The sequence below is a fragment of the Gastrolobium bilobum genome, unplaced genomic scaffold (genome assembly GCF_033153095.1).
Source record: "Gastrolobium bilobum isolate Gb01-03AN ecotype WA unplaced genomic scaffold, APGP_CSIRO_Gbil_v1 utg35536, whole genome shotgun sequence".
Lineage (NCBI taxonomy): Eukaryota > Viridiplantae > Streptophyta > Magnoliopsida > Fabales > Fabaceae > Gastrolobium > Gastrolobium bilobum.
The window spans coordinates 14,235-41,206 of NW_026898800.1; the positions used below are offsets into that span (position 1 = coordinate 14,235).

The 26,972-nt window shown below is 33.3% G+C and overlaps 1 protein-coding gene and 2 pseudogenes across 1 annotated transcript; all 3 read left to right on the forward strand.

Moving 5' to 3' along the window:
- Nucleotides 1-283: 283 nt before the first annotated feature.
- LOC133284244 (uncharacterized) lies at nucleotides 284-2,664 on the forward strand (annotated as a pseudogene).
- A 6,917-nt stretch (nucleotides 2,665-9,581) lies between these two features.
- Nucleotides 9,582-11,430, forward strand: LOC133284245 (uncharacterized). The gene is made up of 2 exons (XM_061481239.1): nucleotides 9,582-11,042; nucleotides 11,326-11,430. The coding sequence occupies exons 1-2, from the start codon at nucleotides 9,582-9,584 to the stop codon at nucleotides 11,428-11,430; spliced, it is 1,566 nt and encodes a 521-aa protein (XP_061337223.1).
- Nucleotides 11,431-24,127: 12,697 nt separating this feature from the next.
- On the forward strand, nucleotides 24,128-26,191 carry LOC133284246 (uncharacterized; annotated as a pseudogene).
- Nucleotides 26,192-26,972: the final 781 nt, after the last annotated feature.

A 26,972-nucleotide genomic window follows, 5' to 3' on the forward strand; every position in this document is an offset into this window, starting at 1 on the left:
AACAACAAATAACTCTGAATGCAAAGACATTTTGTATTGACAAATGAAATTGGAGACTAGCTCCTTACAATCCTACTAATAGAAATACAATAACAGTGCATAACAATGGCAGAAAATGAGACAGCAGGAAATAACACCAAAAAACCTCACTTACTCTCAAGCCAAATACCTAGACCAAAGAGATCCCACGATATCCTTTTCCAAAACCCCACTCCAAATATTCTAAATACATGCATAAAGAAACCTCACCCTAAACATCTCTATATATACTAATTCCTAATTAATGGGCTTGATTACTTTATTGAAGGCCCATCAGATTTTCATCATTGCTTATGAACAGCTTGGTGGTTTTGGGACTTTGGTCCTTCTGGGTTTGGGCTTTTATTTCACCTCAAACCATATTGTTTCTACTTTGTCTTCTTTCAGTAGCAGCAAGAGCAGTGAAATCAGTGTTTCTTTCACCAAAGGAATGTGAAGAAGTTGGAAATTATTGTGGCAGTTGGGCTAATTGCTTGTATGATTGTTGGATTTTCAGCCGCGATGATTGTCTTTTCTTATAAGATTGGATTTGAAGGGAAAGATGCGATGATTTCTCTGAAATTGCATGTGAAAGAGAGCAATTATGATGAGAAAATTGGTGTCAAGAAGTGGTTTTATGATAATTATGTTGCTTGGACGATGGATAGTTACGCTACCAAATTATATGAGACACTGTCTGATTTGGCCGCACAATATAATATGACTGAATTTAAGACTGACATTAAGCATTTCGTTATTACCCGTGAGGATTTAGTTGAGAAGGCCAAAGGATTTGCCATTAAAGGAATTGTATCTCAACATGTTTTGGCTTGTAATAGAGTTATGCTTGGAAGCAGTGCCAAATTTATGTTCTCCATTGCAAATTTCATAATCTCCGGAGCTGCAGAGGTTTTCAATTTTGTATCTCAGTTAATGGTATTCATTTCGGTTTTGTATTATCTCATCATATCAGAGTCTGGTGGGGTAATAGAACAAGTGTTGTGCATACGTCCAATTTCAAACTCTACAAGGGTCAGGTGTGTTCAAGTTTTGGATAAAGCTATTTCAGGAGTTCTTTTGGCCCCTCTTGAGATTGAATTTTTTTCAGGGATGCCTTACTTGGCTTCTATTCAGATTGTTCAAAATACATTTTTTTTGTACATGTCAATCGTCTTTGCCTTCATCAGTACCCTGCTGCCAATGTTTCCATCTTGGCTTGCAACAATCCTAGCAGCTATGCAACTAGTGCTTGAAGGCAGATACGTCGTTGCCAATGTCTTGTTTGTCATTCACCTTTTCCTCATATATTACGGGGCATCAAAAATTCTGGAAGATGTGCCTGGAAATAAAGCATATCTTACTGGGGTGAGCATCATTGGGGGAGTGACATTGTTCTCATATGCTCTAGAGGTAAATTTTTAACCTCTTGTCTCCCACTCTTGAATATTATAGAAGCAGTTTGTGCTTCAGTCTATAACTCTTGATGCATTATGTTTTACCTGAATCTCAAGCAGTGTTTAAAAATCCGGCCCGGCCATCGACCCCGTCGAGGTCAGGGGTTACGGGGCCAGGGGTTCAATCGGGGGGTTAGGGGGTCACTATGCTGACTCGGTTTTATATATTAAAAAAATATAAATATATATATCCTATATGAAAAAATTAAAAAACAAACCACCAATCATCAAAGATTTAAAATATACTTAACATAATTCACCAATTACAACCACAAGTCAATATTACACAACCTAATTAAAGTATCAAGATACCAAAATACAAAACTCATATTCTAATGGGGTCACTACACTTACCCGATTTTTCCTCTTTTGAGAAGGTCTCTGATAAAGGAAAATTTAAAGGAAATAAGAATGAGTTTTTGTTTTCCATCGACGACCGTAAGAATTTCATTTGAACGGGTAAATTTTTTACCTTTTCTAGAAGATTCACAGCAGCGAGGTGAAGATTGAAAACGTCTAGGTCGCTAGGAGAGAAGAGAAAGATTAGATTTACGTTTGCAAACATTTTTATATTATCTTTTTTAATAAAACAATGTTGTTTCATGAAAAAAAATTTATAAAAAAAATACATGCAGTGACCCCCTTTGACCCGGGAGTCACTGAAACCCGGACGGGTTTTGGGGTTCAGAGGGGTCGATATGCATATAGGGTCCAACTTGTGACCCCAACCCTCAGAGGGAAGGGGTCAGGGTTGGCTCAGGTCAACCGGGGATGGGTGGGGTTTTAAAAACACTGATCTCAAGGTTTAAACCCATATTGTTTCAGAGTGTTTGACAAATCTGTGAGTTAAGAATTTTATATCAACTTGCTTCTCTTGGAAGATTCTTGTTTTAAAATTGAGAACTGGTGTACCTGCATAACTTGATTAAATTTCTAATTCCACTAAGCTTTGAAATGTGAATTCCAATTGAAGACTTTGGTAAAAACTTTGTTTGGTTCAGCCTATCAGTGAGCTTCTTTAGATGCACTTCTCTTGTATCCAATGACATTCATAGATTTATTGGAGTATGATATTTTGCAGGGTGCTATTTTGGGCCCATTGATAACTACAGTTATGATTGCTTTGACGGATTTGTATGCTGAATTTGTTTTGGAAAGAAACCAAGCACAAGGTGTGAGAGGGGAGACTTAAGGAGTTCGCTCTCTTTGATTCTAGGATACAGTCATCTGAATGGTGTATAAAATGTATATTAGAGAGAAAAAGAGACTTAAGGAGATTACTCTCCTTGATTCTAATATAAAATCATATTATGTTAAAACTTCGCCTTGTACTATTATGGGCCCTTGGTGTTTGGAAATTGAGTTGTTTGAGGGTCCAGTTATACAAAGAAGTGAGTGAAAACTTAATCTAATTAATTGTAGTTAGATAATTGTATACGTTATTAATAAATTCAAAATTATTTTTTTTATTACAGAATAAATAAATAAAAATTATAAGTACAAATTTCGTTGAAAATTTTTATAATTTTGTAATAAAAATTATTTCGCTGAAAAATCTTGTAACAATTTTTGACGGAAAACAAATTCCGTTGAAAATTTTCGACGAAAAATGAATGAAATTCTGTCAAAAAATCTTGTATTAATTTTCGACAGAAAACAAATTACGTAAAAAATCTCAACAGAAAATGAATGAAATTCTGTGAAAAATCTTGTATTAATTTTCGATGAAAAACAAATTCCGTCGAAAAATTTTATAATTTTTTTTTAAAATTTCTCTCTATAAAATTAATACCAATTTCTGTATTGCACCAGATAAAAAAATATAATCAATTTAAACAACATATCAAAAGAAAATCTTATTAATCAATACTTTAAAGTACAAAAGTCCGTATCATATATTAGGCTAAGTATTAAAAAAGACTTATACAATTTACGGACGGTGTACAATAAGTATATATTGTACATGTATAAAATTAATAATAAAAATTAACATATCAATATACAATCCTTCTATTCTAACACATACAATATTCAACTTCACCAAATACTCAAACTTAAGAGTGATAAGTTTTGTAAATTAGGATCAGAATCTTCGTCTTCATACACATGAATAATGATTTTAAGTGGGTGAACATAAAACATTCCTCCCTGGTCAAGGCTCTCTTTGACTTCAACCCTTATTGGCTTTTTTCTATGTCTTTGACTGTCTTCTTCTTCATCAGGATCATCAACTTCCAATTTGGAACTGTCCACGGTAGGGGAAAATTTTTGACGGAAAATTAATTCCGTCGAAAAGTTTATAAATATAATTTTTATTTATTTATTTTTATTATGGGTTTTCGTCGGAATTTATTTTTTGTCGTAAATTTTCGACGAAAAATGAATTCTGTCGAAAATTTATAAATATAATTTCTTTTTGATTTATTCTTTAAAATGGTTTTCGACGAAAAATGAATTTCTCAACGAAATTCATAAATATAATTTCTTTTTTGATTTATTTTTTATATAGGTTTTCGATGGAATTTTTATATCGTCGAAAAATTCATAAATATAATTTATTTATTTATTTTTTATATGAATTTTCGACGAAAAATGAATTCTGTCAAAAAATTCGTAAATATAAATTTTTTATGATTTATTGTTTTATAATGTTTTTGACGGAATTCATTTTTCGTCGAAAATTCTCGACGGAATTTGATTTCCGTCAAAAAGTACATAAATATAATTTCTTTTAACATATATTTTTTTAAAAAATTTCCATGGAATTTGTTTTCAGTCAAAAAAATTTGACGGGATTTATATTTCCATCGAAAACTTCAACGGAATACTTTTTTCGTCAAAAATTTCGTCTTTAATTTCGACAGAATATTTGCCGGTGAAAAATTCCGTCGAAAATTGAGACTTTTCTAGGAGTGAAATATTAATTCTTTTTCATTTATTTTTTTCAAAAGTTTTCGACCGAATTTATTTTCTATCGAAATTCATATAAAATCTGCTTGTGTTCCTTCTCTCTCTCCTGTTTCCTTCTCTCTCTCCTGTTTGCGTTTTTGATTTTTTGTTGCACTGCCCGACTTAGTGAAGTTCAGGTCGAGGTAATTGTCGAGATCCGAGATCCCAAAATCTTGTTGATTGACTTCCGCGAAAAGGCTTCTTAGCCGAGCTTGAGGGAACCGAGTTCCCAACAATATGAACTCTTACCCCATTTTGAATATTGGAGAATGACTAATCATATAGTTAACGTTGTATATCATTGGGAAAAATGTTTATCCTTTTAAATGACATAACTTATATTCTTTTACTCTCACAAAGAGGTGGGACTCACACTTTTATTTTTTTGTCAAATCTCTCTCCTCCCTTATCTGACACAACTTTACTTCTTTTAAAATGACACACACTTTTTCCTATATCATTATATAGATTTTAAAAAGCTCAAAACAATTTTATTGGTCAGTTAGAAATTTTTTTAAAAAGACGATTTTACTTTGGAAATAAATCCCCATTATTTATCTATAAGATAGTGTGATTATATGAAAACCCCTTTGTTACATACGATACTTAACCCTTACTCTAAATATATATTTGGTTATTTGTTAACATTTTCTTTTGGAGGAGAGGATAGGATTGTTAGTGTGAACGATTTGAAAGATACAATTGGACATAACTACATGATACATGTATAGTTGAATTTGGTCGGCGTGTATGGTCCACAGAATCTTATTGTCTTACAGTTTTGATGCTTTATCATGGTTGCTTCGACTGGTTTAATAATAATACCGGGTATCATAGGGAGTTTTACGAATTCACCTAACGTCAACTTTGAGCCGAACTTTGAATTTTGGTTGGACCACGCCCTTATCTTTGGATATTATTTGTTAATACACTTCCAAGGTCATAAACTGTCACCGTGAAGCCACGTTGTACGAGGATGTGACCTCGGGCCGAGGTAAATTTTAACAAATTATATTTATCATGTATAATTATATAATTAATTATAATTTGACCCAGTTTAAAATTATAATTTGGCCCGGGCTAAAATTTGTAATTTGGCCTATCAAAAAATAAATATTTAATGAGAGATTTGAGTAAGTTGTATTAAGTCATGTGTTCTATTTCAATTTATATAAAAAAAATTAAAATATAGGAAAAACTTCAAAAAAAACTCTTAGGGAGTGTTTGGTTGAGGAGAAATTTTTTAAATACTAGGGAAATATAATTACTAGGGAAATGGTTGGAAAATGAGTTTGGTAGGAAAATGTAAAAAAAGTTGTTTGGTTGACCGAAATATTACCAGGGAAATTTATTTAAATTTGCAAAATCTATGTTCGCGAGAAATTTCGTACCTGTTTTTCACTTTCCCAGTTATCTCAAAATACCACATCTCAAGTGGTATTCTGTAACAGTGAATTTCATCCAAAAATCAACACAAAAGTCATTTCCCCATCTATCCTATTTGCCTAGTATTTTTTTTAAAAAACCTGAACCAAACGTGGTATTCTCCAATATCCACTTACACTTTCCCATCAATCCCAAAATAATCCTTCAACCAAACACTACCTTATAACTTTTTTCATAATCATTTATCCTCTTTCCAAAATTTTGAATTATTTATCCCCCTAACTTAAAGTTTTTTTATCATTTACCCCCTAACTTAGGGGGTAAATAATAATAAAAACTTTAAGTCAGGGGGTAAGTTATAAAAAAAATCTAAATAAAGATGTAAATGATTCAAAAAATTTGTGAGGGGTAAGTGATAATTAAAAAACTAATAAGACTTTATTTTTGAAGTTTTCCCTAAAATATATTCAATAAAATTTAAAAATATTTAATAAAATTATAATTCTTTTTCATGCTTCCTGCTTAAGTATAAAAATAAATACACATATAATTTTTTGGCCTGGACTCCGGTTGGAGGCTGGCTCCGCCACTACGCGTGTATATCCGTTAAGAGGCTTCCCCATGGTTACGTGGCACAGGATTAACCTTTCCTTTCTCACCCTAATGCAATGGCTGATTTAGTGTTGACTGTGTTGTTACTTGCCCCGTGATTACAGGCAGTTTTCCATTTCTTACCTCTCTAGTGCTCTCACCCTTTTGCTTGCCGAGAAAGATTATCGAAACAGAAAGAAATAGTGACGGTTATTTTCACCGAGAGACCAATTAAAAGAAAAAGAGAAAGATGCTAGCGTCGTGCTAGAGCTTTGTTCGATTCCATAAATAGAGTGCGAGGGAACAGATGCTAGCGTTCCTAAGCCCACTTTACTCCTAATTTTAATTTTAATTGATTAGAAATTAAATTGTAATTAATTACAATCATAAAAATAATAAATTATTGTATTTATAGCAATATTATTAAACTCGGACATATCATTAGGTGAGATATAGGTTATTGATTCAACGGTTTAAAATGAATTTATGTAAAGATATATAATAAATGATTTTTTTTTCATTCAACATTGGATACATTATCTCCATATATTAACCCTCAATAAGATGTAATTTTGGAGTAACAGAATATAACTTTATCTCAAGAATTATTTTTCTCAATAAATATATATATAAAGCAATATGATAATTAAATAATATTTCTCAATGGTTAGCACTGTAGGGGTGTAAGTGGATCAATCGAATTAATAGGAGTCTATGACTCGGCCTATTACATATAATCAAATAGAATAGAATCAGACCTAAAAACAAGCATATTTAGAAAGCAAACCATAGGCTTTCTTTTACGTGTCGGGCCTATAAGCCTAAAGACAGACCTATATCATATTATTTATTTTAAAATATATATATATTATTTTACGTGTCGGGCCTATAAATCTAAAGGCAGACCTATATCATATTATTTATTTTTAAAAAAATAAATAAAATATTATTTTAATTATTAAATGTCTAATAAGTTTAAACAAACTAACATGTCTTGGGCCAAGACTTTTTTTAATAAAAAAATATATAGGCCAAACCAAACTTATAATTTGAGTCTATACAAGACTAACAGACTAAGTCAGACTTAAAATATTTTATACAAGTCAAACTTCTAAAATCTAACCCAACCCAGATTACCAAAAAAAAAAAAATCTAACCCAACTCAACTTATTTACACCCCTAATTAACATGTAATTTTTTTTTTTCTTTTAAATTCTTAAGTCGGTTGAAGTGGACCGGTTAGTGGTCACTGGTCATGTTCGGATTTTATTGTTATTACTATTATTTTTGTCATCCGGAAGCAATAAGTAGCAAATTGATGGAAACGCTATTTACCTTAATTAGTGACAAAGATTCAAAGTTGGTGGTAGCTAGCCTCCCTGCTAGACATTTTGCCACAGAAAAAAGGACCACATCTCAGATGGCAATGTCTCTTCTTAGTTCTTAGCGTTGCTTTAGCATTTAGGGAGCATCAGACCCACAACAAAAATAAATACCAACATATGCTCTGCTATTCACAACTTATGCAACAAAGCGTTAGGAGCACACTCAAATTGCTATTAACATATAAACATAAACGCTGAATTTGGTAGAAAACTTTAAGCATTTACTTATGTTACCGAATTTGGAGATTCTACTACATGGTACATGCGTGTAGAAATATCAACTATAATGAATAATCCAAGTACCAAATAACCACCGTTTCTTTTAATTGGCTAATTGGTTAGCATGTACTATAATTATTACAATTGGAGGCAAATAATAGTCATAAATAAGGAAAATAAGTCATTAATCCGGGAAAAAAGCAAAACGGGTTGCACTTGAGATTCAGAGCTTCAAAGTTAAAACATAAAAGGAAATAACAGAAAAGTATCATTTTGCATCTTCTTTAGTTTCCTTGCTAAGTTTCTAAGCATGTATATATTCTATTTACAGAATCATGCATCTAAATTCGGAAAAAAACCAAGGTCTTCTTCCCCTTGATGAATCAACAACAGAAACATGGAATGGCCATTATTTGAACCGTTGAAGTTAGTCTTCCTTAAATGGCTAGTACAAAAATATGAAAATAATAATGGTCAAAGAGGGTACAACATATTGACAAATTATATAAGCGAACCGTTTGTACCTTTGTAGGCCATCATGAAATCCCCCCTTTACATAGATGTCTGAGGCCTCACGTAGATGCATTGGAATATGTCTGAAGCCTAAAGAGGACCAAAGGCACATAATTAATGTTATTATTATTATTTTTGGTATGTATCACTTGATACCTAAAGGTCGAGATAATGTGCAGAGCTTCATGCTTTTGTGGTCCCTCCTCCGAAGAAAATAGGGTAGAGAGAGGAGAAGGTCCAGATAATATTAAGAGAGCTTCATGCTTTTGTGGTCCCTCCTCCGAAGAAAATAGGGTAGAGAGAGAAAAAATAAAAAGGGAAGGAGAGAGAGGAGGGAATAAATTTGCCTAAGGCAAACAAAGCCAAGCCAAACCAAACCAAAATTCGTTAAAATCAGAAATAGGTTGCGTAATACCATTCTAGATGCATAATCCATAAGGCCAACTGCACATTTTGAATTATTGTGAATATCAAAATAAAAATACCCACCACCTCTGCCATGAAGTGTAAATCAAAAGAACTCATATGATCAGACAGTATAATTTTTTTCAACAAAGAAAAAAGTTTATTTGCCACCAAAAAATTTTGTCATAAATTTTGTCACAAATGATAATTTTGGACACAAATAATCAAATTTCGTCACAAATAAATTTGCGACTCAGGAATTTGTGACAAAATTTACTTGCGACGTAAGAATTTGTGACGAAATTTCATAAAATATTATCACTAATAAGATTTTTTGTTGTAGTAGATTTGAGTAAATTTTTAATTCTTTCAGTTAATCTAAGAACAGTTAATAACGAAAAAGAACTGAAAGAAGAACCACTTGTGTAGCCCACCTTCTCTGTTAAGGAACATATTTAAATTGAGTCACTTGAGTGATGCTAGTCACTTGAGTCACCATAGCGTGTGCATAACCGTGGCATTGCTAGGTGAATATAAAATGGATTAATTCCTAACTTTTCTACAATCGTTTTTTCACAGCTTTGAGTCAATTTTTAATTGTTAGGTGAGTAGCCAGCCTTAGCCTTCTCTGTTAAAGTGCTGCCATCAAAGAGTATAGAACATGGTGCCTTCGGCATCCATAACCGTGGCATTGTTGGGGTTGGTCTTCTTGGCCGCTTTCTTCCTCTCTACTTCCACATTGCCCAACCAATTGGTACAGCTCCGCAGACCCCTCCAATGGGGAGTGCTCTGCTCCGTCCCTCTCAGGGGCATTCAGCAGACCCTTGTTGCCTTCTTGTCCGAAACACACCAGTTAGGCCTCATACAAACTCTTCTTGCTGTTCCTGTTGTTGTTATCACGCTTTTATTAGGTACCCTTCTTAGGATCCGTGAAGCTTCTCTCAGCTTCTATCTAAGGGAACCAAGGCCTGAGAACCAGCCCGGTAGTCGGTTTTCCAATTTGCTTGGTTTGCTTTTCACTTTTTGGATTTTCATCATTGCTTATGAGCGCCTTGGTGGTTCTGGGGCTTCTCTCCTTCTGGGGTTGGGCTTTTATTTCACCTCAAACCATATTGTTTCCACTTTGTCTTCTTTCACTAGCAGGAGGAGCAGTGAAATCAGTGTTTCTTTCACCGGAGGGACATTAGAGAGGTTGAGAATTATTGTGGCTGTTACGCTGATTGTTGGGTTTTTGACTGGGTTGATTTTCTTCTCTTATAAGATTGGAGTTGAAGGGAAAGATGCAGCGATTTATCTGAAAATACATACGAAAGAGAGCAATTATGCTGTCAAGAAGTGGTTGGATGAGAATAATGTTGCTGAGATGGTGGTAAGTCACACTACAAAGTCATATGAGACATTCTCTGATTTGGCTGCACACTATAATTATAATATGACTGAATTTGTGACTGCCTATGAGCATTTTGAGATCACACGTGGGGATTTTGTTCAGACAGCCCAAGAATTAGCCATTAAAGCATTTCTATCTCAGTGGCTTTCTGCTAGAAATAGAGATGTGGTTGGAAGCAGCGCCGAGTTTATGATCTATTTTGCAAATTTCATAATCTCCAGAGCTGCACAGGTTTACAATTATGTATCTCAGGTAATGCTATTCATTTCGATTTTGTACTATCTCATCATATTTGAGTCTGGTGGGCGGCTAATAGCACAAGTGATGGGCATGCTTCCAATTTCTGACCACACAAGGGAGAGATGCGAAGAAATTTTGAATAGAGCTATTTCAGTTTTTTTGGCCATGATCAAGATTGCATTTTCTCAGGGATGTCTTACTTGGCTTCTATTTAGGTTGTTCAAAATACATTTCTTGTACATGTCAACTGTCTTTGCCTTCATCAGTCCTCTGATACCAATATTTCCATCTTGGCTTCTAACAATCCAAGCAGCTATGCAACTAGCGCTGGAAGGCGGATACTTAGTTGCCGTTGTCTTGTCTGTTGTTCACCTTTTCCTCATGAATTTTGTAGCGTCAGAAATTACGAAAGATGTGCCTGAGAATTTTGCACATCTTACAGCTGGGCTGAGCATCATTGGGGGAGTGACGCTGTTCCCATCTAATCTAGAGGTAAATTTTTACCCTCTTTCTCTCACTCTTGATGCCATCATGTTTTAGCTGAATCTCAAGGTTTCAAACCATATTGTTTCGGCATATAACAATTAACAAATCAATCTGTAATTAATTTTATGCACTTTATGTCAACTTCTTTATTCTTAGTTTCATAATTGGAAAACTGGTTTACCTCCATAACTTGATAAAATTACTGAGTCTTGGGTTTTGAAATGTGACTACTACTACTTGTGTCCCATGAGACGTTGATAGATTAATGAAGGATTATGTTGTTTCGCAGGGTGCTATCATGGGCCTCCTGACAACTGCTGTTGTGATTGCTCTGAAGGATTTGTATGTTGCATTTATTTTGGGAAGAAACCAAGGACAGCGTGTTACAGACTGAAGTTGTTGTGGAGGGATGAAGAGAATTGGAGTTCAGTCTCGTTGATTCAAAGATATACACATGTGAAGGGTATATGAACTATGAAGTGTTCGGAGGAAGACACTTTCTTAATAAATAAAGGGTGATTTTATGTTAAAATTTCACGATGTGTCCTTTTTTGTTGTTGTTGTTTGGGACTATGTACTTGATGATACACACACATATATACACGTGTATATATATATATATATATATATATATATATAAAATGATTTTATATATTAAAATTTTAGATCACATTGTCATGTAATTTATCTTTCAGGTCATACATTGATTTCAGGAATATGTTGTTTGGTAATGTGCTACTGAGGTACCACTAACAATTAATGTTTAAAACTATAGACTTTCAAGAGACTCCGGTTATGTTGAAGAAATGGTTGAAAACTTAATTTCATTGCGATGATAAATTCACAAAAAATTATTTAAAGTCAATTGTGTAAATTATTAATATACTTAATTTTTTTTGTTAATCATTAAAAATAAAAATTAAGTAGCTAAAACGAATTAAATCAAACAGTTATTTTGAAAAAGAAAGCTAAATTATGAAAAATCTAATTTTAATTTAATAGGAGAAATCTCATTTTGATATATTCTGTGGTGGAATTACAAATTCAAATTCAGATTAATTTTTAAATAATACTTGTGAATTATATAATTTTAATATTTTTAAAAATATTTTTTCAAAGAAGATTTATTTTTACAATAAATCTACAGTTCCCCAAGCTTTAAGATAATATGATTATATTATATGAGCTCTTACCTTACTTGTAATATTAAAAGATGACGAATCATATAATTAACATTATATATCATTATATAGATTTAAAAAAGTTTAGAACAATTTTATTGGGCAATTGAAAACATAGTTTTTACTTATGATTTTTTGAAAGATGATTTTAAAAATAAAATAGATCCCCATTATCTATATGTAAGATAGTGTGATTACATGAAAACCCTTTGATACACAGGATACTTAAAAGATAACATATCATATAGATAACTTCGTAAATCAACACATCAATTAATTTTTATAATATTTTTAGTGCAAAAGCTTATCAATAATGAAGACTATCATCGGGTCTTAATCCTGTCCCTGGCCCAGAATAGGTTTATACCTACGTTAGGGAGGGTAACTATCGTGTCATCGTGTGTGCCAGTCCGTATCCTCCTAGATTCAAGCGCCGGCGAGGCCTTCCTTTTATTCATGGCTGGACGCCTGGACCCACACCCGCACATGAATGATAGTGATACTCATGATACTCATACCATACTGAAATGAATTCTTTCATTTGCAGAAAACTCTTTCCCTTTTACTTTGTTTTTGTCTCCTTGCTCTCCCTATTGAACCTGCAAAATATTGTTGTTTTCGCAAATTTATTTTCTCCTTTTTTTACAATATATGTTCTTACTTAGTATTATTATTATTATTATTATTAAGATTTTAATTTATATCAATTTATAAATCACCCTTTCATTTGAAAGGACAACGTCTTAAAGCGGAGACTGAAATTGTTGTGGCCGCATGAAGAGGCTTGGAGTTCAGTCTCGTTGATACAAAGATAGAGTCATGTGAAGGGTGTATGAAGTGTTTGAAGAAAGATTCTTAGAATAAAGGGTGAATTTGTTGGAATTCTTATAGAATTCAAATGTTATAAATAAGAAGTTGGGCGTAAAAAGATGTATCTTTTCATTCTCAAACAGACATATTTTTCACCGCAGAATAGACACAATTCTTCCACCACGAAAAGACATCATTCATCGTGGCCAGTCATAGTTTATAAATATGGAAGAAAATCATACGAAGAAAAAAATTGATTTATCTCTTGTACCAAAACTTTGTCAAAATATTTTTTGAAATCATTTGCATTCATTATGTACGATTGATCAACGTCCATTGTGTTCGCTAGTGATGTTTCTTCTGGCAATGTCACAATCGAAACAAAAGTAACTCGTTCTATGATATTTGTCTACGAATATCAGGCACCGTTGAGGGTGCAAAATTGTCTTAAGGACATAATATCTAATACTGACTCGGGTTTGATTTTCTATAACTTTTATGTCTTGCATATTACATTTTAATTTTCTTTGATTACATATGATCTTTATGATTTACTGATACCATAATTACCAAAAACACAAATTTTACACTATGACGAATAACAGAATTTATGTTAGAATTTGAGGATGTGTGCTTTTTGTTGTTGTTGTTTGGGACAGAGAGAAATTAAGAGAAAACATATATAGCGTATGTCCTTGATGCATATATAAAAAATGATATTATGTTAAAATTTTATATCATATTGTCATGTAATTTATCTTTCCCGTCATATATTCATTTTTAAGGAATATGTCGTTTGGTAATGTGCTATTGTGGTACCACCATGTAATAATTTATGTTTGGAACTTTAGATTTTCAAGAGTCTGGTTATGTTGAAGAAATGGTTGAAAACTTAATTTCATTACGATGATACATTCGAAAGTTTTTATTTAAAGTCAATTGTGTAAATTAATTATTAATATACTTACTTTTTTTTGTTAATCATTAAAAATAAAAAAAAAGTAACTAAGATGAATTAAACCAAACAGTTATTTTTTGTTAATCATTAAACATGATTAAATGTTTAGTGACATCTCCCCCTCCCTCCACTTAAAATTGTTACATTTTGTTATTGTATATTTTTGTTGTTTCTTCAGATTGTGTCTAGTTGTTCTTTTTCCTTCTCTTTTATTTAAATAAAAATGTGAAAACTATATTAAAATAAAATCTGTATGGTGTTAAACTTGATTCACTTTGAGAGGTGACTCATAAGAGCATTTGTAACAGTAATTAATGTGCAACATTTTTGACATTTATATACCAAATTATAACGTGAATAGTAAAATTTATTAGACTATCACGCGTTGGAGTTCGTTACGACTGGTAGCAAACTTGATAGTCAATGATTTCGTGACATGTGGCACACTTTCGCAGAAAAAGCTGACTAGGGGTAGCGAACTTCGTGCGCTATGTGACACAATCTCATTGCCCGATCAGAATTAATGTACCAATCACAATAAAAAAATGAAAGAAAATGACTATTTAATTAATATATCAATCATCAATCACAATTAATGTACCAATCATCAATTAAAATTAATGTATCAATCAACAATCACAAATAATTTTGATTGGTACATTAAATTGCGATTAGGACATTAATTATTTGTAATACTTTTTTTTTTTTTGTACATAATTATTTGTAATACTATTGTTACAAATTCGAACGATGTTTGTGAGAGATAAAATATGCTAAATGAGGTGTCATTGCCTGGATCTCAAAAAGTTATGTGAATAAAATAAAAAATCATTTGATTTGGATATCCGAATCAAAAGTTATAGTCTTCCAAAGTGATTGGTGATTGGTACAATCAAAAGTTAATCCTTTGGTACACTAATTATGATTGGCGATTGGTACATTAATTAAATAACTATTTTCCTTTATTTTCTTTTTATTCATTGTGATTGGTACATTAATTCTGATCGGGAAACAAGATTGTGCCACATAGTATACCAATTTTAAACTCGTAGCGAACTTTGTCCAATCAACTTTTCTTACGAAAGTGTGTCATGTGTCAAGAAATCATTGGTTACCAAGTTCGCTACCAGTCGTAGTGAACTCGGACACGTGTCAGTTAGTTTTTCTTGTGAAAGTGTGCCACGTGTCATGAAATCATTGGCTACCAAGTTCGCTACTAGTCGTAGCGAACTTCAACGCATGGCAGTCTAGTAAAAAATAATGTTCGCGTGACAGATTGTATAAAATTACAAAAAATGTGGCAATCTGGTCACTCTTCCAGCATTTTTAAAGACTTTGTCCTCTTTGCCAATGGCCTTGTAGGCTAGTGAGACCCGGCTTCCATCCCCTCACTAGGTTATAGCACCTCCTTTGCAACCTAAAAAACAAATTTCTCCTCTCACCAATTAATATAGCCTTTTTTGTCAACCCATCTATGTCTTTTGTAAGACTCGCACCATTAATTTAGGAATTAAATTAATTAAATGTGAATTTAAAAAATAATTTTATAGTTGACCCTAATAATTATGAGAAGGCTTAAATAATGATAGTAAATGATTAATAATGTGAAAAGTCATTTTTCTGACGAAAAGTGCAGATACCGGTTCTGCTCCACAGTATAAGTGCGTACTGATGAAGTATCCCGAAAAATTATAATAAGTATGGTAATAGTCCTAGAATAATAATTAGGACTGGAATACAAAGTTTGAAGTCGAAATAATGAGGACGGGTGTCAGGACTGATACCGGCTACGTAAAAATGCGTACCGGGAAAGTGCTGCGAAAAATAAAATAAAAATATGACAAATCATAAAAAATTGGCTAGGTTCAGAATCCAAAGTTTGGGGATTAAAATGATAAGCGTAGCTATTACAGCTAATACCGACGATTAGAACTTCATACGAGTATAAATAGGAGTGGCACAGGTTTCTAGGTCAGAAACTACACACTCCTACATGCCTCCATTCTGATATTGAGCTCTCCACCTTGGTGCCAGCTTCCTCTCCCTTCAAAGCTTGAGTATTTTGCTTGTGAAACACCAAAGACATCATTTTTACTCTTGATTCTCCTCCTTTCTCTTGTAAACACTTGAGATATAGCCTTGTGAGGATGTTAGACACCTCCCTTCTGAGTTGTGGCCTCTGTTTGTGAGGGTTACTGGCTGACTTTGTGGTTGTGAGTGGGAAGGCTAGTTTCATTCACTTTGGGGCTTCAAGGTGCCATTTTTATGGAGAAAGAACCAAGTTTGTAGTGTATTTTCGTGGCTTTGAAGTAGCAGAACCTTGGAACTGTGTTGGAGGCTCCAAGTCAATGCCTTTTTCTGAGTTTTGAGCCTTGGAGGTAAACCATGATCACCTCATTTGTATTTTCATAATTTTAACTTGATTAAGCCACTAAATGAGGAAACTTGAACCATTTAAGTTAATGGATGATAATCTATGCTTAAAAGATGTTAATGAACCTCTGTTTGTGGAGTTATTGAACTCCCAATCACATTTGGACACTTAAAAACAGTGTTTTGCAGTAAACTGCTCGAGTTTCTGCATTCTGTCCGATAAGTATTCGAATACTTTTCGTGTAGTATTCAAATACTCATCAGCAGGTAGTCGAATACTCATTGAAGGAGTATTGGGATACTTTTCTGGGAAGAAAAGTATTCGGATACCTTAGTGGAAGTATTCGAATACTGTGAAGTATTCGAATACTGTGGTAAAAGTATTCGGATACCATGTGGTATTCGAATACCTTAGTGAAAGTATTCGGATACTTTCTGGAGACATGGAGTATTCGAATATTCATCGGGGAGTATTCGAATACCTCCTGCAAATTTTGTCTTAAATCACTTAAAATGAGTTGGAAAGCCTTAGTCACTTAATGGAACCTTGGACAATGAATATTAATGATTATTTATTGTATAAACATACTGTGATTGTGCTGTTTGGTGACCTTGAGCTAGTGACTCTTGGTTGGGACGGTTAGCTTAAAAGGTAAGCTTTCGTGTCCTCAGTTTTGTCCATTATTGGTTCCACCATAAATCATGGAGGGATGATTTATATGCATGATGTTGCCTTTCTGAAATTACGATTTGATGAAATGCTTTTGAGCTGTTAAGTGCAAATGCCTTATGATATGTATGTAGTGTTCCACCTATACGGTAAGTTTGAGTATGTAGCATCATACAATATGGTGATCCTGTGGGTGGGTACAAGGAGGGCCTTGTACTACTGTGGGTTGTAGACGTATGTAATTCCTGCTTTTTCTCTGGCCAGTAGGATTCTGACACACATTACATGATTATATGCTGCATTGCACATATTTTGGAACTTATGCTGCTTTACTCCTTTTGAACTTTATTGCACATGTAAGTGAGCTTGGGGTGGTGAGATTCTTGAGGACCCCTTGTCTTACTGAGATTTCTTTTTAAAGATCTCACCCCACGTTTGGGGCACATTTTCAGGTTCAAGCAACTCGGGGGTTGATACCTCGGGCGGCAGAAGGCAGGAGCTTAGTTGACTGATGCATGCTGATTATACTGTTATGATTGGATGCTGATTTATGTTTTATTGTCATTATGCTGATTGTTGAGCTAAGACTTTGTTGGGCTTTGTTGCCTTATTTGGTGAGCATAAGAGTTGTCCATGCCACATTGACTTGACTATGGTTGATTAGACTTGAGTTGTATAATTGTATTAGGATATTGTCCGGTCTACGTGTTGTAGTTCCGTGACTAGATACACACTTAATTATATTATGAGGTTATTCAGTGTATTTAGCTTTTATTGCAACTACATACAGGCATTATATTTTATAAAAAGATTAAGTAATCAACTTGGTTAATAATAATGACGTCATAATTGAAAAGAAAAAGTTAGCTTCTGCATTTAATTAGCTGCACCACTGATACTCCAGGTGCACACGGGGTGTTACATCTTTTAACCTTTAATATTTAAATAGATTGTAAACATGGTAGGACTCTCGTCTTAACAAAGTATAAGACATGAGTGCATGATGCATCACTAGATGGCTAGAGAGAGAAAATTTGAAAGAGAAAAGAGAGTAGGAAGATAGTTGTAAGAACCCGCACCGCTAAATAATTAATTAAATAACATTACGGATGCCAGAGCATGGAGTTAATAAATATTATGCATAATTATGGTAAACCAATTATCTAGAAGGTAGAATAATGCTTAAGTCGCTTTTCTGATGAAAAGTGTATATATTAATTTTGCTTCACGGTATAAATATGTATCGGTGAAGTATTACGAAAAATTATAAAAAAAATATAAATCAATATTCCTAGAAAAATATTTAGGTTAAGGATATAAAGTTTGGGGTAAAAATAATTAGCAGTGATGTCAGAACTAATACCGACTATTTCACAGTAGAAAGTGCCTACCGGCAAAGTGTCTCGAAAAATTAATGTAAAAATATGATAATCACTAGAAAAATGGGTAGATTAAGAATATAAAGTTTGGTAGACAAATAATTAATGGATGTAATAGAAATAATATAGGATGTTCTAAGTGTATTAATGCACAATTGGGTTAGTGGAACTCATCTAAAGTGACTAAAACCCTGCTTGCTTAACCTTATGCCTTATTTTACTCTTTTAGAAACCATAGAAGCTCCACACACTCTTCAACGACAACCACACTCATCTTCTCCCAAGATTGCATCTTTCTCTCTTGAGGCAAATATCAAACACTCACAAACCACCATTTCTTCATTTCTAGTCTTGGAAACACTACAAAGTTCGAATTGTGGGGACAAAAATAGCACCTTGTTTGCTGTCTTGGGGGATTTGAAAGGTTCCATTTCATTTTGAGGGAGTTGGGGTATTACCACACCTTGTTTTGAAGCCTTTGTGAAAGAAAGAACCAACCTTGATGACCCAAATTCATGCACATCACTTGGCAGTGGTAGAGAGTGGAGTTTAAGCATTTTAAGTCATCTTCTTTCTCTGTTTTAGTGAGCCTAAGGTATACATCAAACATCTCTCGTGTTTCATGTGAAAAGCTTAACCTTTCCTTTGTTCTTCAAGATAGAAAGTATGATTTAGGTTAAAGGTTGAGTGTTGAAGTTATTTTTGTGTTTAAAACGTGTTAGTATGTTAATTAAATGACTAAACAAGTTTGGGGGATCATTGGAGGTCAATTATACCTTAGAAACTCAGTTTTCCGCATTATGTCGAATAAGTATTCAAATACTTTTCAAGTAGTATTCAAATATTTTCTAGAAAAATGCAGTAATCGATTACTTCGCGAGACAACAGCGACCTAATTTACTAAAATCGCAATATCTCGAGCTACAAAGCTCCAAATTGAATGAGGCTTTGACATAGGTGAAGCTAACACATAAGTATAGATACCTGTAAATTTTTAGATCCAGTGGATAAGTGAATTGTTGCATTTTATATTTGAATTCGCGACCCTATTGCTGGAAATTCAGTTTGTTGTAGGAACTTTGCGAAAGACATAACCGGAGTTATACAACTCCAAATGAGACATATAATATGTCATTGTAAAGCTGAAGATGTCTAGTTTAACATAATAAAATCTTAGAATTTTCTGTAAATATTTGCAGTTAAAGTTTCGAAAAGAGTAAACACATTTTAATGCTTAAGGCTTTGAGGAAAGCCTGCAGTAAGCAAAAATGAAAATGAAAACATATTCCTTTGGACTTGAAATTATAGAGCATGAGTATTGATGATATTTATGTTATAAACAGACCTTGATCCTACTGTTTGTGAGTTGTGAACTGCTGTTTGAATTTTAAGCTTGAGTATACTAACTTGACAGATAAGTTTCGTGTTCTCTGGGTTAATCCCCAATATATTTTGAAGGATTCATATAATCGAAAGGTCATTGACCTATTAGATAATGTGCTATGTGAAGATAAATATATAGATATTATATGATGTAAAATTGTCTTTTAGGTCATATGGTGAGAGGGAGGTAATTTCCCCAAAAGAAAGTAGGTGAAAACAGGGAGATATAGTCTGCCCCAAGTGGAGGGCGATAAGGGCGCTAAAGTTCGCCATATTCGTGAAATAAAGGAAAAACCTTTACCTTTGGGCGCTAAAGCGTGCAAGTGGGTGCTAAAGCGCGCTGAAGACCTAGAGAGGGCCAAATTCTTTGCAACTGGGCGCTCAAGAGCCCAGTTGAGCGCTAAAGCGGGCTACCCGAAATAAGCAAAAATGTAGTTTAGTAAAACTTGCATAATTTGAGCTACGGTGCTTCAAATTGAGAGTAGTTTGAACTCACGCGTAGCTTAACCTTATGCCAGTTTGCGCTATAGTTATGGTATTTGTAAAAACACAGTCCTGTGAAATCGTAAACCGGCACGGGTTGGCGCCAGTGTGGCGCCAACTTGCGCCAACTCTCTGGAAATTGTACTGAGGAGCACGGCGCCATCTTGCGCCAGAGTGGCGCCAGTTTGCGCCAACTTTCTAGAATTTGGCCCAAGGTTTACCCGTGTGGAGTCACATCAACAAGCTTTTTACAATTTTGTAGTTTTCACTTCTTCTACCTATATAAACACAACCAATAGGTGAGAAATATCATTGACATGGAAAGAATCAATATAGTAAGCAAATATGTATATAAATTTCGCTTTTATGACTCAATTCTTATCAATTTCAGCTTAGAAAACTACATCTGCCAGAGGCATATCAGCAGCATACCTTCTGAATAAGGTACCTTCTAAATCTGTCTAGCAACCTCCATTGAAGGAGATTGGGCATTCGAAGAAGTTTTCTTCTCTTACAAGACAACAAGGTGGTGTGGATTTCCATTGGAGGACTTTTGTTCTTCAAGTCTGAAGAATTGATCAAGAACGCATTTGATCAGGAATAATAATCCGAATAAAGGTATCTACTTTAAACTCTAACATGTCTATTGCATGATTCATGGGTTAAACATGATTGAGGGTGGGCAAAGGTTGCTTCTTCCACATAAAAAATTTAATTTTTCTCTCTTTTATGTTCATGGCCTACAAAGGCAACTTACGAGTATGTTATTGGGCCTCCAATGGACCTTCTATATTTTGTCCGGATCAGGTACTTTCTTTGCATTCTAATAAAAAGTTCGAAAAGTTTCCTTCTTTTTTTTTAATTATATGATGGCAACTAAGTATGACATATGTAATATACAGAATATACATTTTTTCTTTTATACAAGACAAATTAATACTTTTAAACCACATGGCCATTTTAAACTAAATAAGCAATAAGTAATAGTGAAAATGAGGTTTTGAGTTCCGCCTAGTAAATAATAGTCAATGCTAAAGAAATCAAAATAATAATATGAACCATAATTTTGAAAATTAAAATTTTAGAGTGAATTGGTGGGGCAATGTCCTATGTTGCATCGACACTGACACGGAACATGAGACACGACACGATATGACATTCTGACATGTTAATTCTAAAAAATGATAAATTTTAACATTTTAGGACACATTTTGATATTAAATAATATTTTTAATTCATGTAGTTTATATTATATTTAAAATTCACTAATTTAACAAAACATAAAGCTAAACTTATAATATCTATTAAATTTGTAAAAAAAAAGAAAGATATTACAAATATTTATATTAAACTCAATAAAATGATAATAATAATTCAACAAATTTAATAGTTGAAACAAAAAACACAACTCAACATAAATTTTGAGTCTTTGCGACGCATGTTGGAGGGTCGGTGAGTGTTGAAGTGTCAGACACGATATGTCAATTTTTTGAAATATCGATGCATTATACGCAATACTTACTAGAAAATCCAAATTTCAATGAAACACCTTAAGGGGGTGTTTGGTATAGGAAACTTTTTTTTTTACCAGAAACAAGAATTTTCTCAGAATATGTTGGGAAATTTTTTTGGCCGGGTAAGTTAAAAAAGGTGTTTGATAGGTCAAAATTTTTCTGAGAAAATTGGATGAATTTTACTGATGTTATGTGTAAAATTTTACCACCACAAAGGTAAAAAAAATTTCCACCCCATCCATGGTAAAATTTCACTCTTGGTCCATGTTTAAAAAAATTAGATGGGAAAAAATTGTGTTCAACCCCTTCTAACTCTTCTACCAAACATGGCCATATATTTTTACCTACCCTCTTTTCCCGGTCAATTTTTTCCCCTCCTACCAAACACCTCCTAAGGGATGTTTGTTATGAGTATTTTGTTTGGAATGATAGAAAAGTGAGGTAGGAAATATTTTTTTGACCATTTTTGATATGAGGAAACTTAAAAAAATTCCATTAAAATTATTTTCCCATCATTCCCATTTGTAACTACACACTTCAAAAAAAAAAATTCCACCTCACCCATGATAATTTTTTCCCCATGAATTCAAAATTTCATTTTAACCTTTTTAGACAAAAATGCCTTGTTGTTTTATATGAGTTCAGAATCTCATTTTAAAATAATGGGTACTTTGATATTTCAGTTTAGATTTCTATTAATATTTTACAATCAATCAAATATAGTATCAGTAAAAATAATCTAATTTTTTCAAAAAAAGTTTGGTCTATTAAACACCTTTTCATAATTTATTCTGAAAAAAAAAATTCATCATATTTTCAAATTTTTTTTTAGGTAAAAATAATTTCTCTCGTACCAAACATACTGTATGTTCTGGTTCTTTAAGAATGAAAATTCATAAATTAACCGACAGAAGCTTCTTGATGCAGAATTCAAACTATACACGTTAACAAGTTTATTTTCCTAAAGCCTTAACCACAAAATTTCAGGCATAAAGCCAAATTTAGCGTAAGCAACCAAGAATGCTTACGTAAGTGAGAACGAGAACACGTGATTGTTGATAAAAACTTTTTTATAAAAACTTTATAAAAACTTTTTTTTTGGATACATTGTATGAAAACATTTTTTATTTAGAGCAGGATATTCTTACACTGGTGTAAAAGTTAGAAGTCTTACACTCAATCTTGACTATTGATTCACTTGTATCCAATGACTCATATTACTAAAAAATTTGAGCCCTTAGATATAAATAAGATCAGTAGACAAGATTAAGAATATAACTTACACTGATATAAAATAATCCTAACCCTTTTTATTTATTGTTAACTGTAATTACATTTTATTGTAACCACAGTTGTAATAACTATATTTACCTTTTATTATAACTACAGTTATTATAATTATAGTTAGATTTCTATAGTCAGAATGTTCTGACTATAGAAATCTAACTATAGTTATAATAACTGTGGTTACAATTTTAAACTAACTACAGTTAACAGTAATGTTTTTATACTTATTAATTGTCCATTTTTCGTAGAGGCTATGAACCGTACGTTCGGGATGGGGTGATTGTTTTCAAGCAGAGTAAGGCAGTAAAATCTAACAAATTGATAATGAAGTGTCTGGAGAAGATGAACCTCCCCTCAATTTATTGCAATTAACAGTAATTCAGAAAATATTATATATGTCAACATATTTAGTGATTAGGTTCTGGGATGGTGCCCCCGAAATGTTTTTTTAAATAAAATTTTAAATACATTAAAAAACAAAAAATATAAATAAGAAAAAAAATCTTCAACTTAATATAAAAAATTATTTTTAATATTTTTTTTTATCAAACTGATTTGTTGTATGACATCATAAAATATCCAATAAAATAAAATATATATTATCCTATTCCATCGAATTCATTTTCATTCCATCCGTTGTTATATAAACTTTATTACTATACTTAAAAAAAAAGAAAAAAAAATTCTGGAATTCGAACTTGGTAACAGAGGCTACCAATCAAGTCCGCCTCTGTACGAGTAAGGCAGCCAACTGCGCGTTGCCACTTGTCAATGAGTCATGTTTAATTAGTCAACTTTTGGAGTGGACTAAATAATAAATACTCTTTGGCTTTGAGATTTTATACTTACTATCTGGCTTTCGAGGGTTACTATGATATTTTAATCAGGGTGTAAAGTGCCTTGTTAAGGAGTGTGAGAACTGAGAAGAGTTCCTTCCTTATTTAAGGAAGCATAAGGAGCTCCTTGTTGAGGTGTATTTGAAGTAGCCCACATTAGTTTGTACCAAGAAAAAAAAAGTACCACTTGAGTAGCCAGACTTCTCTGTTAAGGAACATGTTGTGTTCAGCATTCATCAGAAGAGCAATCCCCACGAGCAGCGTGTACATAATCGTGGCGTTGTTGGGGTTGATCTTCTTGGCCGCTTTAATCCTCCGTACTTCCACATTTCCCAAACAATTGATACAGCTCCGCAGACCCCTCCAATGGGCAGTGCTCTGCTCCATCCCTCTCAGGGGTATTCAGCAGACTCTTGTTGCATTCTGGTCCCAACCCCTCCACCTAGGCCTCGTACAAACTCTTCTTGCTGTTCCTCTTGCTGTTTTCAATGTTTTCTTGGGTGAGGTCCGTGAAGCTTCTCTCAGCTTCATTCTAAGGAAACCAAGGCCTCAGAACCAGCCCACTAGGAGCCATAGTGGGTTTTCCCATTTGCTTCGTTCGCTTTTCTCTTTTTGGACTTTCATCATTGCTTACGACCACCTTGGTGGATTTTGGGCTCTGTCCCTTCTGGGGTTGGGCTTTTATTTCACCTCAAGCCATATCGTTTCCACTTTGTCTTCTTTCACAAGCACAAGCAGTGAAATCAATGTTTCTTTCACCCGAGGGAAATTGAAGTGGTTGAAAACTATTGTGGCAGTTGGGCTGATTGCTTGTATGATTGTTGGGTTTTTGGCGTTGATGATTATCTTTTCTTATAAGATAGGAGTTGAAGGGAAAGATGCGGTTATTTCACTGAAATTGCATGCCAAAGAGCACAATTATTCTGAGAAAATTGGTGTGAAGAAGTGGTTGGATGAGAATGATGTTGCTCGGATGATGGATAGTTACACTACCAAGTTATATGAGACAGTCTGATTTGGCCGCACAATATAATATTTCTGAGAATGGCATTAAGAATTTTGTTATCACCCGTGAGGATTTAGTTGAGAAGGTCAAAGGATTTGCCATTAAAGGAATTGTATCTCAACGTGTTTTGGCTTGTAATAGAGCTATGCTTGGAAGCAGTGCCAAGTTTATGTTCTCCATTGCAAATTCCATAATCTCTGGAGCTGCTGAGGTTTACAATTTTGTATCTCAGACAATGGTATTTTGTTGGGTTTTGTATTATCTCGTCATATCAGAGTCTGGTGGAGTAATAGAACAAGTGTTGTGCGTACTTCCAATTTCAAACTCTACAAGGGTCAGGTGTGTTCAAGTTTTGGATAAAGCAATTTCGGAAGTTCTTTTGGCCACTGTTGAGATTGCATTTTATCAGGGATGTCTTACTTGGCTTCTATTCAGGTTGTTCAAAATACATTTCTTGTACATGTCAACTGTCCTTGCCTCCATCAGTACCCTGCTGCCAATATTTCCATCTTGGCTTGCAACAATCCCCGCAGCTATGCAACTAGTGCTTGAAGGCAGATACGTAGTTGCGATTGTCTTGTCTGTAATTCACCTTTTCCTCATAGATTATGGGGCATCAAAAATTCTGGAAGATGTGCCTGGGAATAAAGCATATCTTACTGGGCTGAGCATCATTGGGGGAGTGACATTGTTCTCATCTGCTCTAGAGGTAAATTTTTAACCTCTTGTCTCTCACTCTTGAAGATTGTAGAAGCAGTTTATGCTTCAGTCTCTAACTCTTGATTTATCATGTTTTACCTGAATCTCAAGGTTTTAACCCATATTGTTTCAGCGTGTTTGACAAATCTGTGATTGAAGCATCTTATATCAACTTGCTTCTCTTGGAAGACTCTTGTTTTAAAATTGAGAACTGGTTTATCTGCATAACTTGATTAAATTTCTAATTCTACTAAGCTCTGAAATGTGACTACTGATTGAGTACTTTTGTAAAAACTTTGTTTGGTTCAGCCTATCAGTTAGCTTCTTTAGATGCACTTCTCTTTGTATCCTATGACATTCATAGATTTATCGGATTATGATGTTTTGCAGGGTGCTATTTTGGGCCCATTGATAACTACAGTTGTGATTGCTCTGAAGGATTTGTACGCTGAACTTGTTTTGGACAGAAACCAAGGACAAGGTGGTGTTTGGGTGGAGACTCAGAATGTTGGGGAAAGGGTGTATAAAGTGTATGCTAGAAAGAAAAAGAGCCTTGAAGGTGTTCGCTCTCTTTGACTCTAAGATACAGTAATGTGAATGGTAAATAAAATGAGTTAAGAGAGAAAAAGAAACTTGAGGAGCTAGCTAGCTCCTTGATTCTAATAAAAATCATATTATGTTGAAATTTCGTCCGGTGCTATTATGGGAAAATATTGTTAGTAATACGGAAGTAGTTATCACTCGATATATCCTATATCAAATATAAAAAAATAATAATAATGTACTTACATAATCCTTATTTTTATAATTATTTTATTTCATATCCCTATTTTTTCCTTTTTTACAAATGAGTCAGTTAAAACTTAATCTCATTAATTGTAGTTAGTTAATTGTTCAAATTATTAATAAATTTAAAGCTATTTCTTTTTTATTACAAATAAAATAAAATAAATAATAAGTAAATAAAATAAATTAAATCAAACAATCATTTTGAAAGAAGGTTAAATTGTGAAACACCTGTTTATCAAAAAAAAATTGTGAAACACCTAAATTTAGTTCGATAAGAGATTTCCACTTTTATTTTGGAAACAAATCCATATTACGCTGCATATGAAGACCCTGTGATACACAGGACACTTAAAGATAACAAACTATACATTAACTTCGTAAATCTTCACATCAAATAATTTTATTCATATTTTTTCTTCTTTTAAAATTATTATTATATTTTACTTTTTTTTGTAAGAGGAAAACAATTAAAAGACAAGAATATACACAAAAACTATTACTTTTACAATTAAAACAACACATTTGAAAACTGCAACACATCATTGAGCAAAGGAAACATAATTAAACA

Excerpts from the sequence above, each read along its gene's own strand:
- LOC133284245 (XM_061481239.1), top strand. The coding sequence starts at position 9,582 with ATGGTGCCTTCGGCATCCATAACCGTGGCATTGTTGGGGTTGGTCTTC. Across the intron at positions 11,043-11,325 it reads TGTTCCCATCTAATCTAGAG|GGTGCTATCATGGGCCTCCT; the intron begins GTAAATTTTTAC and ends GTTGTTTCGCAG.